At 43.2% G+C, this 18,904-nt stretch overlaps 1 protein-coding gene across 1 annotated transcript in view; it reads left to right on the top strand.

The window, feature by feature from the left end:
* The window catches only part of IL5RA (interleukin 5 receptor subunit alpha), a 45,060-nt gene that overhangs the window by 16,899 nt on the left and 9,257 nt on the right, over nucleotides 1-18,904 (top strand). The window contains exons 10-11 of the mRNA XM_032149095.1: nucleotides 1,596-1,734; nucleotides 17,177-17,273. Of these exons, the coding sequence (XP_032004986.1) occupies nucleotides 1,596-1,734; nucleotides 17,177-17,273 (236 nt within the window). The remainder of the gene's footprint in view (nucleotides 1-1,595; nucleotides 1,735-17,176; nucleotides 17,274-18,904) is intronic.

Raw genomic sequence — 18,904 nt, 5'->3', positions numbered from 1 at the left:
TAATGTCTAATCTACCGTAGATTGGTGCTTTTGTCAAATACAATAAAAATGATTTACTAGAAAAAATTAAATATAGCCAAAGACATGTAAAGTGTCAGTTTGCTGATCATGTGTTTGGATATCATGGCAATGTCAAATTGCTATCAATACTTCCAAATGCCAGTCATAATTTTATCTGTATTTAGCCCATCACAAGCCAGTAATAAATAGTTCCTGTCTTGCACCAGCCTAGGAAAAGGAGTAACTTTATGCTTGAGAGAGTATGGTTCTTTCAGTCAAGTGGCAAGCAATTCAGTCTGCCTGGATGCCTGGACATAAGACCAACACTGAAATCATGACTCTATATTTGACACTGTGACTTCTCCCGGAGTGGCTCTATAAGATTTTGCTAAAAAATAACAAAATGGCTTCTTTTTTAAAAACCATGACTATGGGCAATGGATGCCACAAACTCATCTCTCTCTCCTCTCTTCTATCCCTGAACCCTGGCAACGACTAGTCTGTTCTCCATCTCTTTAATTTTCCCATACCTAATTTTGACTTTATACTTTTTAAAAAAAGAAGATTCCAAAACTGAATAATCTACAGGGACCTACAAAATCTGGATCTGTCCCTGAGCCTTCAGCCTAACAGATATAGAGTATAAAAAGGTCCATGCATCACCGGGGCTCCTGTGTTAGCTCTGCAACTTTTTGTATTAGGATCAAATGGACTAGTGTGCTTGGCAAGTAAGATGGGCATCGTCTCTGTCAGTGAGATCCCTGAAGGATAATAATATACCCAGTGGCAGCTGTGGATGAAGGGGCACATTTCCAGTCTTACCCTGACACAGATGTCAATTCCACACCCAGGACATGTGGACTTGCACCTTGAAGATAGAAAATTCATACCATGTATGAATATACATGTGTGTATATTCATGTGTGTATAGTTTTACACAATAGGGAAATATGTCTACATTTGCAGAGTAAAAGAAGAATTTTGGTAGTGGCTACTGCAAAGGTCCAAGCAAAAGATAATAAGAGCTAAAATAGGCAATGGTCACAGGGCTGGAGTAAAAAAGGGAGAAACACCTCCGGGGGTATTCAAAATACAGGTGTCAGGAACACATCTCTGGCACAGGGGACTAGCTGGATGGTGGCGACCATGATCAGTAGAAGGAAAAAGAAGAAGGGCTCATTCATGAGAAAATAGCTTCATTTCAACACTAGACAATCTAGCATTCATGTGATATTATTTAGTAATGTGACTATAGATTATGGAGGGACAAGGTGAGGGAATAATGCATTCTAGCATAGGCCACTCCAGTCTTTCAGTCTGGAAACATCAGCTGGGCCTGGATAGGAACACCTGGATCTTGACTTTTGATCATTTCGTATATGTTGGTTACAAGATAGCGTTCCACTGAAGGGCGACTGCCAACACGTCCACACTAAAGCACCTAGCATAAACGAATTAATATGTGCCCTGTTGATTTTAAAGGGCTTGCTGTACAGTGAGTCACAGGACCTATATAGGACCTCCCATTCTGATAATTGGCAGAACTAAATTAGGTGTCTAGAGATTCTTATATAATGCTATTTTTCCCCACTTAGATAGAAAAAATGATGACCAATGCATTCATCTCAATAATTGATGATCTTTCTAAGTACGATGTTCAAGTGAGAGCAGCAGTGAGCTCCATGTGCAGAGAGGCGGGGCTCTGGAGTGAGTGGAGCCAACCTATTTATGTGGGTGAGTAGCTTACGTTTATTTTACATTGGCAGCCTTCCTTGTGATCAAAAAAGGTAATCCCAGAAGTGTACACGTTCACTCGTGGGTCTTAAAATGGTTTCATATCTCTATTGTGACTAATTTTCTATCAGTCTACTGCCTTTTCAGTCAGGAATAGATTTGCCATGAAGCCAGTGAAGTTTTTAAGTGTCTAGGCTTCTCATTAGCACCAACCCTCCTAGACCTGGTGCCTATTTTTTTTCCAAATTTTGTTTCTACTTCTATCCATTTTTTAAATTAAACTTTTTATTTTGAAATAATTATTAGAATCACATGCTGTGGGAAGAAATAATAGAGATCCTGTATCTCTTTCATCCAGTTTTCCTCAAGGGTAACATCTTACAAAACTATAGTACAATAGTGGAATAGAATATTGGTGTTGGTAATCCAGATCTTACTGATTTCATCAATTTTATATGTCCTCATTTTTTTGTTTGTTTCTTTTTGGACGGAGTCTTGCTCTGTCACCCAGGCTGGAGTGCAGTGGCGCCATCTCAGCTTACTGCAACCTCTGCCTCCTGGGTTCAAGCGATTCTGTCTCAGTCTCCCGTGTAGCTGGGACTACAGGCACACGCCATCATGCCTGGCTAATTTTTGTATTTTTAGTAGAGACAGGGTTTCACCATGTTGGTCAGGCTGGTCTCGAACTCCTGACTTCAGGTGATCCACCGGCCTCAGCCTCCCAAAGTGCTGGGATTACAGACGTGAGCCACTGCGTCAAGCCATATGTCCTCATTTGTATGTGTGTGTTTGGTTCTATGCAATTTTAGCACATGTTTAAGTTCATGTACCCATCACCACAGTCAAGATACAGAGCAGTTTCATCATCACCTGTTACACTTTTATAAACAAACCCATCTCTCTCTCCTGTCTTCTATCCCTGAACTCTGGCAATGACTAGTCTGTTCTCCATCTCTTTAATTTTCCCATACCTAATTTTGACTTTATACTTTTTAAAAAAAGAAGATTCCAAAACTGAATAATCTATAGGGGCCCACAAAATCTGGATCTGTCCCTGAGCCTTCAGCCTAATAGATATAGAGTATAAAAAGGTCCCTGCATCACCGGGGCTCCTGTGTTAGCTCTGCAACTGTTTATGTTAGGATCAAATGGGCTAGTTTGCTTGGCAAGTGAGATGGGCATCATCTCTGTCAGTGAGATCCCTGAAGGATAATAATATACCCAATGGCAGCTATGGATGAAAAGACACATTTCCAGTCTTACCCTGACACCGATGTCAATTCCACACCCAGGACATGTGGACTTGCACCTTGAAGATAGAAAATTCACACCCTGTGTTGGCCGGGCGTGGTGGCTCATGCCTGTAATCCCAGCACTTTGGGAGGCCGAGGTGGGCAGATCACGAGGTCAGGAGATCAAGACCATCCTCGGTAACATGGTGAAACCCTGTCTCTACTAAAAAATACACACAAAAAAAGTAGCCTGGCATGGTGGCGGGTGCCTGTCTGAACAGAGAAGGGGTGAACCAGGGGGGGAGTTGCATGACCCACCCACCACTGCATCACCTGGCAACAGAGTGAGACTCACTCAGAAAAAAAAAAGAAAATTCAAACCCTGTGTTTGCTATTACCTGCGTGTTTCCAGCAAGTCAACATAGGCATTGTATGAGAGAAGGAAACAGTTAAAAAGCAACTAGTGCGTCTCATGTGTATGATAAACCATTCAGCATGGGGAGGCACACACATGTCGTTAACTGTTGCACTGGGTTTATAAGAGCATGGGATGGTGGGAAGAAGACTGGAGCGTTACATAGAAAGCCCAGGTTTAACATTCAGCCTTGACAAGGATTGATTGTGTATCCCCAGACAAATCATTTCTGTTTCCTAGGATTCTCAAGATAAAGGAGATAACATCCAGCTTTCCTGCCCCACAGCGTATCTGAAATAAAAACAACAGCAGGGATAGCAGATTACACGTGTTTTTTTTATTTTTATTTATTTATTTTGCCAAGCACTATGCTAAATACATTATCTTAGTCCTATCAAAAAACTTGTTTGGAAAGTTTAGGTAATTGGCTTAACTCTGTTCTGCATGGCCAACAAGTGGCAGGGATGGGACTCTAACCCCAGATTAACTGACTCTAGCACTTGATATCTAGACACTCTGGCATGGTGGGACAGGATTCTGCGAGCTTTAAAGTGCTGGGTAGATTAAAGTCTTATTTAAGAGATTTTGGGGATGGGTGCAGTGGCTCACACCTGTAATCCCAGCACTTTGGGAGGCCAAGGCGGGCAGATCACAAGATCAGGAGATCGACACCATCCTGGCTAACATGGTGAAATCCTGTCTCAACTAAAAATACAAAAAATTAGCTGGGCATGGTGGTACGCACCTGTAATGCCAGCTACTCGGGAGGCAGGAGAATCACTTGAACCCAGGAGGCAGAGGTTGCAGTGAGCCAAGATTGCGCCACTGCACTCCAGCCTGGGTGACAGAGCAAGACTCCATCTCAAAAAAAAAAAACAACACATCTTGGTAGCCAACCTTTATGATTGTGGGTGATCAAGCATGTGGATGCCATCTCTCATGAATCCTATGAGGTATTCATTAACCATTGGAAGAGTATACATAGGAGAGATTTAGTTCAGGCACATGCCAAAATGTTCTACTATTTAATTCATTCGCTTAAGCTATGGGGTGGGTCTTCAGGAAAGTCTTGGGCAGTGACCCATTAGCCCATGTGAAAATGACTCTGATCTGACACATAGCAGGTAGATTTCCACTGAAGACTGGGAAAGATAAGGAAAGGCCTAGTAAGTGGAGAACTGTTCTGAATCTGCCAGGGCGCTGGTCATGCTAAATTACCGAGTTCCCAAAGGAGAATAGCGTCCCCTAAAGTTGTGCAACACACAACCAGCTCAGCCTTACAGGGGTAGCCCTCACATCACTCAGAGACTTACAGGAGCAGCATGAGCCTTCCTGGGGAGAGGGAACTGAAAGGACACTAAAAGGAAGTGAGAATGGGCCAAACTCACCTGCTTCATAATTCTGTTGAGACCAATCTTCCCCTCCTTCCCCTCCTCCCTAGGTTGATGCCCCCACCTAACTAAACTGACCCAGCACACACAGGACTTTCCTCTACATGGCTCTATTCGCACCGGGAAAATTCACTCTGTTCCCCAGGAGGGAAACAAATATGAGAAGCATTAATCAGTCTCAGGGAATTTTTAACAAGGTCATTAATTTTGTCAAATGCCTAAGGTGGAAGTTTAATTTTTGTTACTTGAATTCAATAGACTTCTTTTTAAAAATGCTTTATGTTACTCCCCAGGGGCACAAAACTCACTGGCTCAAAACTATTGCTATTTCTAAGCGTCTTCTCAACACCTCTCTCTATATATACTCAATTTTGGAGATTTTAAAATGCTGTCTAAGGAAACTTAAACCGAGATGATGGACACCAAGATCAGAATCCTGGATAAGAAGTTAGTTATGCTTTCTGAGTCTTTGACTTTTGAAGTCATAGTCAATGTTGACTGTAGAGAATTTAGACCGTATAAGGTGAAAAAGAAGCACTAGATATTCAGGACATCTAGGTTTTTAGCTACAGCTCTGCCAACGTCTACCTCTATGATATAAGCTAGAGATGACAAAAGATAATATTTTGTGAGCAAAGTAATCAGAGACTGCTTAGAGTGCAGCACTGAGGATTCTGAGGCTAAATTAAGATTGTCAGAAGGAATCATGATCTCCTGCCACCACTGCAAGGGACAGAGTGGTTACCAGCGTGACAGGGTTTTTCCACCCTGACCTAGTCAGTCTACACCTAACCTCTCTGGGCTTAGCGTCCTCACCTGTAAAATATAAGTGCCACACCACAAACCTGCTTCCATCTCTGCCATTCACATTCACCTCCTCTGCACCACCCCACTGCAAAAGTGCTGAGAGTGAAATTGTAATCCATAATGAGTGCTTATTTTAAGCTTGTTTTTAATTTATTATTCACTCTCCACTTCAGAGCTGTCTTACCATTATTATTTCCTAAATAACACCTTCCTAGTTTGAATCTGGGCTCATTATAGTTTTCCCCCAGGTGTACCTCGTTGCCATTATCTATAGCAAATCCCATTTCATTTACTGCCACCCTTTCCATGAAGATGAGCTGATTAATATTACTACTCACCTTATAAATCCATCCTTTCTGGAATTTACTCCTCTGCTCAGTTTAGGATCATTAGTGAATTTAATCAATGTAGATGTTCCATTTTCATCAAGATGATTAATAAACGTTATAGGAAGTCTAAGCCCCTCTGGGACATTTTGCATGGCTCTTTTTTATCCCTTGAGGATGCAGCAATAATTATGTTCAGCTAGGAGTCTATCAGGCGATTTTGCTGCTACATTCATTTCCTTTAACCACGCTTTCTCCTCTTTTGCCTTATCTTAAAAACAGCATGCTGCAGCCCTCCCACTCCATTTTACTCCAAGACTCAAATCAAATATCACCCCTTTCTTAGATATTAATTCCCCCCATTATTTTAATGTAAGAAAACAGAGGTCCTGAGATACTAAATGACTCAGCAGTTGTCAAACAGCCAAGAAGTGGCTATTAATGTACAATTTTCTCAAATAGATGACATATGAGCCAATTAGTGAATTAGAATAGATTTGATTAACTAATTAACCCGTTATAGCCCAAGGTTATTTCATTAAAAAAATGAGACACAGGTTAAGTTTTGATTGACGAGATAAGGTGAGCTGGGAGAGGCTGGGGGTGCTGTCCAGCTCTGTCGGTAAGGTCCCTGGCCAGCCAAGGGGCACAGGGGACAGCACAGAGGGGATACATTTAGCAAGTGAGTGTTCTTTGCTTGCTCTGAACAGTGCCTGACTGGCTCTCCTGTCCTAGAATTTCCAGAGCATGGAATTTTTTAAATTAAAAACAATTATTTCAGCAGCTTTAGGGGTACAAGTGGTTTTCGGTTACATGGATGAATTGTATAGTGGTTAAGTTTGGGCTTTTATTGTACCCATCAGCTAAATAGTTTACATCATACCAAATAGGTAATTTTTCATCCCTCATGCTCCTCCCACCCTCTACCCTTCTGAGTCTCCAATGTTCATTACACCACTCTGTATGCCTCTGTGTACCCAAAGCTTAGCTCCCATTTGTAAGTGAGAACATCTGGTATTTGGCTTTTCATTCCTGAGTTACTTTCCTTAGGGTAATGGCCTCCAATTCCATCCAAGTTGCTGCAAAAGACATTATTGCATTCTTTTTGTACAGCTGAGTAGTATTTTATGGTGTATATTTACCACATTTTCTTTATCCACTCATTGGTTGATAGGTACTTAGATGGATTCCGTATCTATTGTGAATTGTGCTGTGATAAACAGGCACGTTAGGTGTCTTTTTGATATAGTGACTTCTCCTTTGGAAGATTTCTCAAAAAACTAAATAAGGCCTACAATTTGATTCAGAATTTTTTTGTAAGAGATGAGGGGGTCTCACTATGTTGCCCAGGCTGGTCTCAAACTCCTAGGCTCAAGCAATCCTCCTGCCTTAGCCTCCTGAGCAGCTGGGACTATAGGCACATGCCACTGAGCTGGGCTGGGATTTTTTTTTATGGAAGTAGCAGTTTCATTTTATCGGTACTCGTTATCAACTGCCCTAGATCAGCTGGCTTCTCTGTCTTATCTTAAGAGCTAACTTCCCAATTTTCACACGTCTTTCTCCTTTTTAAACTTTCTTAACTTCCGGATTCTTCTGTTCCTTTGTTATCTTTGCTGTCTCCTGTTTATCGAAACCTTTTGTTTCCTGACGCTGGTCTTCATGAAGCTGTGTGTTTTCTCAAGTCCATCATCTTCTCTTCTTCCCTCCATCCATGAAGCTCAAATGCCAAGTGTGAAACAAGGAATGATGAAAATAAATTTTTCCACGGTCATGTCCTTGCTCGCGGAAGAGAGAGTTATGTGGGTCTACCCTGCACTTATTTCTGGCTGTGTCTTTGGTGAGGATCAGTGGTTCTGAGACCTGCTTCTTCTGTGACAAACCACAGTCACCGCAATTGCCCTTCAAAGAAATGATGGAGTTTTGCTTTGACCTCACTGAAAGCAAAATTTGATGGCCAGGATCTATGCAATGATGCTACTGGGTTCCATTAAAAATGTATTCTTTTTAAAGCTTTCATTAGTCTTGAGATGTATGGCGCCTACACCCAGGGGAGTAGAAGAAGACTCAGCACAGTTTTCAGATCACTCAGTCATGAGGTCACAGCAGACAGGGGCACCTGCTGCCCCCAGCAGCTCCTTAAACATAGAGATGTGTTGTTCATAGGAAATCTTGGCCTTTGCTTTCCTGTCAGAGTTTGAGCTGGTAGAGTGGGGGTCTCAGAGTCCTGTGACACATCCTAGAATCTGTTAGGACTTAATGAAAATGGGTTGAGGTGGGGTATCAGGATGGCCTATGGCAATATGGGCTGGAAGGAAGGCCACCCCAGAGAAACTCCTGTGCCTTTTTCTTTTGACTTGACATTCACGGGCCGATGTGTGAGGTGACTTGGTATCTTTGTCCTGGGCACTTGGAATCGAAAACTGGAGTCACCTTTGGGACCATCAAATGCATCTTCATTTTCCAGTTTGCCTGCATTGTGCCAAGGTCCTGCAGCTCCAACCTGATTCCTTGGACTCTGACTCCCACCTGGAGCTCTGATCCCTTCTCTCTGTCTCTCCTGATCCCGTCCCTCTCCTTCAGCAGCTTTTTCTTGTTAAATTCTCACACTGTGGCAAAATGAGGAGGAAGATGAAAGGGAACTGTTGTAGGCAGATCCACATGAGCTATCCCTAGGCCTTCCAAAATAATCTTGCAAAACTCTTGTGACGTTACAGATGGGAGTCACTGGGTCTACACGGTAGCAAAAATTGCTTAAAAGTAGCAAGAGTTGACCCAATAACAACATGAAATACCCACTTAGGCTTACCTAAGACTAACACAGCTTATTGTGGTTCTGGTTTTCCTTTGTAGACAGATGGCTTGGTCACACTGCTTCCTTTTGTCCAGGCTGGTTAGATCCCACCTGGCAGCCCCACCGTTTGTTCCCACCAGGGGGGCAGGACTGCCTCACCCCTGTGGTCATCCCACCAGCCTGAAGGAGGGCTAACAGGGACCTTTCAGATTTCATCTCCAAATGCCAGGAGCAGGGAGTTCCCACAGTGCTCTCAGGCACAGCCACCTCTATGTACCTACATCACCCTTCTAGGCATACATTCTGCCTCATGGTGGGATGGCAGCTTTGGGGAGGGAGGGACTCTGTCAGGGGGCCAGCCCCTGTGCAGGACATATTCACCTACATCATCTTTTATCATCATACACATGATTGCCTAATCACACAGGTGAGAAAACAGATGCAGAGAGGTGAAGGAACTGCTGGAAGCTACACAGATAGTAGATGGGACACCCGGGTTTGGAACCCAGCCAGAGGATTGGCTCCACACCTGGGTTCTTTTCGAGATGTTCCATTGCCCCGGGGGTTATTACTCCAGCCAGGAAAACTGAGGCTGGAGGATGGGCCATGCTCAGGCAGACGGGCTGGGGGCTGTGAAAGCAGGAAGCTCTGCTAGCTCTTGACCCTGTCAGCCTCCATCAAGACAAGCCATTGGGAGTGAAGTTAGCCTCTTCAGGCCATTCTTGTCTAAATATTCCTGTCCAAGTTCTTCATGATGTTCGTCTTAATGAACATTATGAACCCTAAATCCTTGAAGGGTAGGAACACCCATGCCCTTTTCTCTTCCTCAGTATCTGGAATATTTGGTGTGTGTTTATTTCTCCTGACCTGAGTTTATCACTCCACATTTTGAGAATTCTGATAGCACTCCAATTTTGGCCTTGCTTTGATGAAAGGGCAATTATCTTGATGAATTTGTTGACACGATGCATTTCATCCTAATTGTAATTATAATAAGTAATATTTATTGAGCACCGAGCACCTATGTACCAGCACTGTGCTAAGTACTTCACATGTGTTAATTCATTCAATCCTTATCCCTGTTTTATAACGCAGGACATAGAAGCTGGAAAGGCTACTCTGCTGAAGATCACTTTGGTAGCAAGTGGCAGAACCAGGACTAAACCTCTTTTTTTTTTTTTTTTTTTTTTTTAATGAGATGGAATCTCGCTGTCTCACTCAGGCTGGAGGGCAGTCACACAATGATCTCGGCTCACTACAACCTCCACCTCCCATGGGGGTTCAAGCAATTTTCCTGCCTTAGCCACTGGAGTAGCTGGAATTACTCATGCCACCACTCCCGGCTAATTTTGTATCTTTAGTAGAGACAGGATTTCACCATGTTGGCCAGGCTGATCTTGAACTCCTGACCTCAAGTGATCCACCCACCTTGGCCTCCCAAAGTGCTGGGATTGCAGGCCTGAGCCACCACACTCAGTCTAGGACTAAACCTCTTTATCCCTTTTTGCTTACTTTTATGTGATGACTACATCCTCTGCAGCCAGCTTTCATCTGTTTTATCAGGTTGATAAAACAGGCCCAGCAGCCCCTTACAGGGAAGAAAGTTCTGGGTTACTTGGGGGGCTCCAGAAGGTACATAGCCCTTGGTGCTTTGTGGGAAAACCTGCAGAGAAGAAAACTGCCATGAGGAATTCCCCACTCAACTTCATCAAGTCTAGTCCTATTAGAGAGTAATGCAGACAAGCAGTACTGCAGTGAGCCATCCAGCTGATCATGAATGCTCACACAAATACACACATGCACACAAATACACAGTCTCCATTTCCTCTTCTATTCAGTTAATTCAAGCCCAGTGCCACCAGATGAACATAGTGCAAGTTGTGTGTATGATCTGGGTCCTTCGCTACTCTACACATTTTGTTCACTGAGGCTGCATTTTGCTGCCCTCTTTTTATTTCTCTAAACCAGGTACCTCCCACAGTCCATTTGACAGCTGCCTCAAAAGCTCACTCACCCAAAAGGTCTGCTCCTGACTTGCTTGCACTGGGAGCCTGTGATCTGGTTTGGGATGTTCATTCATGAATGATGCCAGTCGCCCCTCCAACCAGAGGCAAGTCACAGGAAGCTAGTTAAACCCTGTATCATAGACTGCCATATTGACATCCTCTCAATTATCCAACCCTGTTGGTGCCATTTGAACTTCTCCCAGCACCTGCTGGCTCTAAAAACACAGCAGGCCTGCTCCATTGGAAGCATCCCATCAATTTACTAATTTGCTCTTTTCCCTGGAAACCTATTGTTGAGTCTGAAATCAGATTCAAAATCAATATGTAAGCACTGAAAGTTCATACTTACATGCACAATTTAAGGTGGAACAGGCTTCCAAATCAAATTTACCTCCTAGGAGCTATTAGTCTAAACCTCATAGATCACAGAATTCTAGAGCAAGAGAGACTGCAGCCCTAAAAGGGAAGTGGCTTGACAAAGCTCCCAGAGGCAGAGCTGGGACTAGTTTGGGTCCAATGCTTGGAGTCCTTCTGCCCTCTGTGTTGCCACTGTCCCAGCCCACCTGCACCCCATGTCCCACTCCATATACATTCTAGGGTCATAGAAGAATAGCTGACTATTGGCTTATTTGCAAGGTCAAATGGTGAAGATGTCAAAAATAATGGAAACTGAGGTCCCCAGACAGCAGACAACTGAATTTCCCAAATGCTCTAAGTTAGCGATGCCTAAAAAGCACCCAGGAATCAAATGAGGAGTCTGGAGAGCTTCTCCTCCTTATAAGAACAGGCTGTGTGACTTCTTCTTTCTGAAACCCATCTTTGCATAACAAAATGGCAGTGCCCATTGATTTCTTGAAAAGAAACATCTGTGACTTCCTTTTTAATGGCAAGAAAGGTATTCTCCTTGAGTCAGAGCAAAGAGTCAAATTACCTCAAAATACTTTTTTTTTAATCTCCAAGGTTGGAGACCCCAGAATGCAAATTAAGACTATATTACGGGACCTCCCAATTTTCATAGTATTGAAATTCTTAATCATTTTGACCCAAAGAATGTATACTCTCAGTGGGATCTTCCCTCCTTGCTCTACTTTCAGTAAAACCAGAGTAGGTGCTTACTTTAATTCACCAATGTACTGGCATTTTTTTGCATAAATAAATAACGGAACAGTAGATAATCCACAAGTAATGTCCACTTCGAATAGGTATGTGAAAGCTTTTGCTTGCACAAAATTTTCCTGCCAATTTATGTTTTCTTCAAGGAAAAGCTGACCTTGGTTGTGTTTTCAGGGGTTAGTTCTGTTTTCAACTAGCTATAGGGGAGTAGCCCTGATGCATTTGGTGCAACTGGAGAAGTCAGGCCACGAGAAATGACTAATGTGCCAACTCCCTCCTGGCAGTGACCATGACTTTGCTTCTCACGTAGGACCTTGTATGCATCAACAACATTTTTTCATTTAATGAAATAAAATCAGGGTTGCCTCTATATTTTTGCTAATTCAGTGAGAATCTTCACTTCTCAAAGTGAGGGCTGAAGTGAATAACTTCAGAGTGGTTTAACTGAAAAGATTTTTGTAATCATGGTCAGAACAAAACGGTACTGTTATCAAAACTTGCCATATCAGGCTAGGGGGTATTGCACAAGTTGAGACCCAAATGTGACTGAGAGTGTGACCCTGATAATTATTTACAACACTGCCCCTTCTTTCTGCAGAACCTGTACTTTTTCTGTTGGTTTAACCTACTTATAAACAGGATAACTTTTTTTCTGCTGATGTACCACTTGCTGAATTTGCATCCGGTGTCTGTCAACCTACAGTTTCTGAATGTGGTTATCAGGATACTTGCATAATGGTTACGAGCATGGAATAGTTTCAGAGATGGGGCCATGAAGCAGGCTGAATTCCTTATTCAGGAAATCAGACTGGGAAATAAAGTAAGATGGTATTTGATTTGCTGTTATTTGTCCCAGCTACTCTTTACATCACCTAAGAGAGAATGCAATAAAAACGAAGTCTAACAGAGCTCTCAGTTCCAATCCAGAGAACTGAGTATTAATCCTGGAACCATCGAGTATCTGTAGGATTTAGGAAAATAAAAGCTTTGCCACTTTGAGGGTCTGTTTTCTATTATTTAACAAAATGTGGCTAATGCCTTTTTGTAAAACAATAGACATAAGTATATTTCAAAATAAAACTTGAAAAAAATACTATAGCCATAGGGCTAGGCACAGTTGGTCATGCTTGTAATCTCAGCACTTTTGGGAGGCCAAAGTGGGAGAATTGCCTGAGTTTAGGAGTTTGAGACCAGTCTGGGCAACATACTGAGGCCCCATCTCTACAAAAGATTTTTAAAATTAGCCAGGCATGGTGATGCGCGCCTGTGGCCCCAGCTACCTCGGAGGCTAAGGCGAGAGGATTGCTTGAACCCAGGAGTTAGAATCCGCAGGGAGCTATGATCATGCCACTGCACTCTAGCCTTGTTGATACAGCAAGACTCTATCTCATATAAATAAATAAATAGTCTAGTCATAGGTTTTTAATGAAGGGCTTCAGTCTCACCTAGAGTTTGGGGAATGTCAGGAGAAATGGTAGTTTGCAAAGCAGCCACCTTTAATTAGAAAAGCTGCCTGCACACTTAGCCTTGTCAGGCAGCGGGGATACAAACAATAGAACAGGGCTTCCCACAGTGAAGCACAGAGAGCTATAGGGATGATGCTCAGGGGAGTTCTCAATGAAAAGCAATGCTTAGAATAAGTGAAGCGAAGCTCCTACGTATTCAGTGTGCCCTCAGTTTTGCAGAGGGAGGGAGAGGAATGGGATTCCTACATCAAGGCTGAGAGCACGGACTGGTTGGGCTTCCTCACTTCCTAGCTGTGTGGCCTGGGCTGACTTACTCTGTCTTTTTCTGCCTCAGTTCCTCCATCTGTACAGTGAGAATAATAGTGTCCATCTCAAAGCATCGCTGTAAGAATTAAATTGAGAATGTACGTGAAGCACTTTACATAGTATCTGAGCACCTAGAAGCACTCAGAAAAAGTGAATGTAAAAATATGTATAGAAAATAAGCTATTAGTTACTTCCAGTGACTACTGATTTTTTCTTTTTTCTTTTTTATACTTTATTGCAACTTTTAAAGTTCCAGCAGCAGAAAGGCACTACTTTTGTTTTCTTTTCTTTTTTTTTTTTTTTTTGAGACAGAGTCTTGCTCTGTAGCCCAGGCTGGAGTGCAGTGGCGTGATCGGCTTACTGCAACCTCCACCTCCTAGGTTCAAGGGATCCACCTGCCTCAGCCTCCTTAGTAGCTGGGATGACAGCCATGCACCACCACACCTGGATAATTTTTATATTTTTAGAAGAGACGGGCTTTCACCATGTTGGCCAGGCTGGTCTCAAACTCCTGACCTCAAGTGATCTACCTGTGGGCCTCCCAAAGTGCTGAGATTACAGGCATGAGCTAACACACCCGGCCCAAAAAGGCACTACTTTTCTAAAACCAATTTTATTAAAGGTATGTGTACATGAAGTGACAGTACCCTCGAATGAGTGAGTGGTGCTAGAAAAGGTGCTGGCTGGGGAAGGATCTATGGATTATATATTTCAACTGCCATGTTTTTAGATGAGGAAACCGAGGCCCAAAATGACCACCTTCACAGCAAGCTGAGACTAGAAGCCAGGTTTCCAGACTAGGCAGGGATGAAAGCACTGGGCAAAGCATGCCTGTCCAGCACTAATCACTGGGTATGCAGTAATGACATGAACCAAGGGAATGAGGAGAAGGGACAGGGGCTGTAAAGGATGGAAAGAGTCAAAGTGACTTCAAGGCTTCAGGTTTGGGGGCTTGGAAGAATGGAGACTGAAATGGGCAGTTAGTGAGAGAAGAGGTTTTTATGTGAAGAAGAGCATGCGTTTGGTTTTGAATGTTGTCAGCCTTGAGAAACGTCTGAGCAGGTTTCACCTACGGACAGTTTAAGATCTAGGCCTGGAGCTGAGTGTCAGGCAGGACCAGGAATAAAAACCTGGGAAAAGATTTCACAAAATTAAAAGATGAAGTGATATATAAACAAACTTTTCAAAGTTCAAAGAATAGGCCACAGTGGAAAATACCAAAGGGTCAAAGGATGAGTGGAGAGGGCCAATCGAAATTAAAATGGGGAGAAGGGCCATCTAAGAAGAGGAAGATTTGGGCAATAAAGCTGAGGACTTGGTTTCAAGGTGCGCTCAACTATATACAGTCTGAAATTCAGGAAGGAGGTCAGTAAAAATAAAGATGGAAAAAGAAACCAAGCGTCTTTTGAATTAGACTAGGAGGAAGTCACCGTGATTAAAAAAGCAGTGTTAGAGATGGGAAATGAAGCAGCTCAAATCCCCTAAATAATTTTTTTTTTTTTGAGACAAAGTCTTGCTCTTGTCACCCAGGCTGGAGTGCAGTGGCACGATCTCGGCTCGCCACAACCTCCACTTCCCAGGTTCAAGCGATTGCCCTGCCTCAGCCCCCTGAGTAGCTGGGACTACAAGCATGAGCCAGCATGCCCTGCTAATTTTTGTATTTTTAGTAGAGATGGGTTTTTGCCATGTTGGCCAGGCTGGTCTTGAACTCCTGACCTCAAGTGATCTGCCCGCCTCAGCCTCCCAAAGTGCTGGGATTAGAGGCATGAGCCACCGCACCTGGCCTTATTCAAGAATTTAGACTGGGAAATAAGAAGGTATTTGATGACAGTGGAGAGAGATGGCAGAGCAGTGTCATGGCTTCTTCAAGATGAAGGACTCTATGAATATTTGAAAGCAGAAGGGAAGAGATGAAGAAGGAGATTAAAACTTTTCGGAGGTAGAAGATAAAGCTTGGGCAAGGGTCCTCAGGAGGCAAAAAAGCCAGAGAGCAAGGCAAGGCTGGAATCACTAGCATTATATCCCAAGGCATCTCTCCTTCCTGCTACTTGAATGATTTGAGTTTTAAGTATTTTGGAAGTCTTAGGCTATTAACAAGGACCTGAAAATTCCACTTATGTATTTCTTGCTTTCTAGAGGAAGCAATTCATGGCAAACTGGGGAGGGTAACCTTTTCTCTTAGTGCGGTGTGGCTGAAACCTCACTACAGTATTCAGCACACTGGTCATTAAATCACTGCTTGTGTTGCTATTTGCTGAGTGTGATTCTTTCCTAATGGACTCCATGACAGGAGCACCCATATGTGATCTTTTGACCACTGAATCCCAGTAATTTGCACAGTTCCAAACATATAATAGGAGCCCAATAAATATTAGTTAAATGGATGAATAAAGAAATCAATGAATGAGCAGCTTCTCCCACGGAAAGGAAACTCGTATTCAGGGAGATGACGCAGGATTTACATTATTCAATCAGGCAGGTTAGCAAGCACATAACTTCTTTAAACACTATTTGGTAAATGGTCTTGAGCTTTTCTTTTCTTTTTTTTGTGCGGGGGCTGGTGGGGGACAGTCTCGTTCTGTCCCCCAGACTGGAGTGCGGTGGTACAATCATGGCTCACTGCAACCCCTGCTGCCTGTGTTCAAGCGATTTTGTGCCTCGGCCTCCCAAGTAGCTGAGATTACAGGTGCCTGCCACGAGGCCTGGCTAATTTTTGTATTTTTAGTAGAGATGGGATTTCACCATGTTAGCCAGGCTGGTCTCGAACTCCTGGCCTCAAATGATCCACCTGCCTCAGCCTCCCAAAGTGCTTGGATTTACAGGCGTGAGCCACCGCACTTGGCTTCAGTTTGTCTTGGACGCCTTTCTAGTACTTAAAAGAAAAATTACACACCCCAAAGCTATCATAGAAGTTCCTAGAAAAATCTGTCCCTTGAATGTAGATTCAAAGCAAATTTAAACAGAGAATAAGTGGCATGCAGAATACTGACTTTCTGTACTGACTTAATGGCAGTTTTCTTCCTTTCCTATCTGTAAAATGGGAATAATGGTAAGGGGTGCTTTTAAGATATTTAAGATTGAAAAGCACTTAAGAGTCTGATGCCTTTATTGTTCACTACAAGTATTATCTCATACTTTACTTCCTCCAAAAGTTTGATTTCCAACTTTGTAAAATACTTTGATTGTAATGCAATTGGGTTACTCAGTAGGCTTATCTTTTTGTGGATTTTCTATCTAAAAACCTTACTACGTACCAAAAACAGATAAGCTCCAAGATCCAAGTGGCACAGTACATGGAATGAACGCCATAAATATTTGCTGATTGACTGAATAAATCATTCTTTAAGAATAAAAGTGGCCTCACTGCCATCATTTCATTTCACCCTATATCAACTTTGTGAGATGGCTGTTACCCATCTTTTACGGATGAGAAATCTTAGGCTCAGGGAAGTTAAGCTACTTGCCCAGCACCACCCAGCACCGGCAACTCAAACCTGAGCTGTCTGATGCCCCAAGCCTCATCATTTCTTTTACCTGCTGCTTCTAACTTGGACTTTATTTTTTCTGTTTCTTTTTTGTTTTCCACCAGGAAATGATGAACACAAGCCCTTGAGAGAGTGGTTTCTCATTGTGCTTATGGCAACCATCTGCTTCATCTTGTTAATTCTCTCGCTTATCTGTAAAATGTAAGTGTTCTTTACATTTGTGTGCTTGCAGTGGGGTTTCAGTACTGCATTTTTACAGGTGTACCATTCATCCGGTAGGCAAAGGGTTCTTATTATCAGGTAAAATTTATGGCATTTTTGTGCCTGGATGACCTGTCCAAGATGAGTGTAGGCCAAATCAAAAGTGGAAACATCCAGAGATGATTTACAGAAGTCGGACAGAGCACAGTGCAGCCGTCGGCTATCACTCACTCCTACTTGAAGTTGTCGACAGCTTTTAATTTCCGTGAAGGTTTCTACTTGCAGGTTCTTTTGATTCCTTCTCAGTCTTCCCCTCGGTCCTTGGCTGTCTGGGGTAAGCTGCCAGTATAGGCTTTTCACAGCTCAGGAAGGCTAAAATCACCACAATGCCTGCACGTCATCATCCTCAGCTACCAGGTCACCAGGCCCCTGAGTGGCTGATGGCTATTAGGTCAAACACAGATTCTAGAAATCGCATGTGGATCTGGTGTCCTATCCTAGAGCCCACAAATGGCCCCCAAGTATCCCTTACCCATTTTGGCATTCAGTAACGCACAGGACCTTTTAGGAGGCTTAAAAACATGTTTTGTCTTGGCCTTTTCATAATTTAGAAAATGAGTTTTACAAGGGCTGGGTGCGGGGGCTCACGCCTGTAATCCCAGCACTTTGGGAGGCCACGGCGGGCAGACCATGAGGTCAGGAGATCGAGACCATCCTGGCTAATGTGGTGAAACCCCGTCTCTACTAAAAATACAAAAGATTAGCCGGGCATGGTGGTACGTGCCTGTATTCCCAGCTACTCGGAAGGCTGAGGCAGGAGAATCGCTTGAACCTGGGAGTTGGAGGATGCAGTGAGCCAAGATCATATCACTGCACTCCAGCCTGGGGGACAGAGTGAGACTCTGTCTCAAGAAAAAAAAAAGATTTTATATTAAACAGCTTTACTATTATAAATGTTATATGCGGATGGCATCTACAGGTTGGGGGAAGGCAGTACAAAGGAGATGAAAAGAAACTAAACTCTGCTGGGGATGGTGACTCACGCCTGTATTCTCAGCACTTTGGGAGGCTGAGGCTGGAGGAACACTTGAGGTCAAGAGTTCGAGACCAGCCTGGGCAACATGGTGAAACCCTGTCTCTACAAAAAATACAAAAATTAGCTGAGCGCAGTGGCATGTGCCTGTAGTCCCGGCTACTCAGGAGGCTGAGGCAGGACAATTACTTGAGCCCGAGAGGTGGAGATTGCAATGAGCCGCGATGGTGCCACTGCACTCCAGCCTGGGTGACAGAGCAAGACACTGTCTCAAGAAAAAAAAAAGTAAGTAAACTCTGTGAGTAAACATAATTGAGGAAGGACTGCTTCAGTCAGCACCACCCACTTGAAATATACAGTTCGTTGGCACAAGACAGGGATGCCCTCTCTCACCGCTCCTATTCAACATAGTGCTGGAAGTTCTGGCCAGGGCAATCAGGCAGGAGAAGGAAATAAAGGGTATTCAACTAGGAAAAGAGGAAGTCAAATTGTCCCTGTTTGCAGATGACATGATTGTATATCTAGAAAACCCCATTGTCTCAGCCCAAAATCTCCTTAAGCTGATTAGCAACTTCAGCAAAGTCTCAGGATACAAAAT

The sequence above is a fragment of the Hylobates moloch genome, unplaced genomic scaffold (assembly GCF_009828535.3).
Source record: "Hylobates moloch isolate HMO894 unplaced genomic scaffold, HMol_V3 SCAFFOLD_4, whole genome shotgun sequence".
NCBI lineage: Eukaryota > Metazoa > Chordata > Mammalia > Primates > Hylobatidae > Hylobates > Hylobates moloch.
This window is presented reverse-complemented; position numbering and strand designations above follow the sequence as displayed.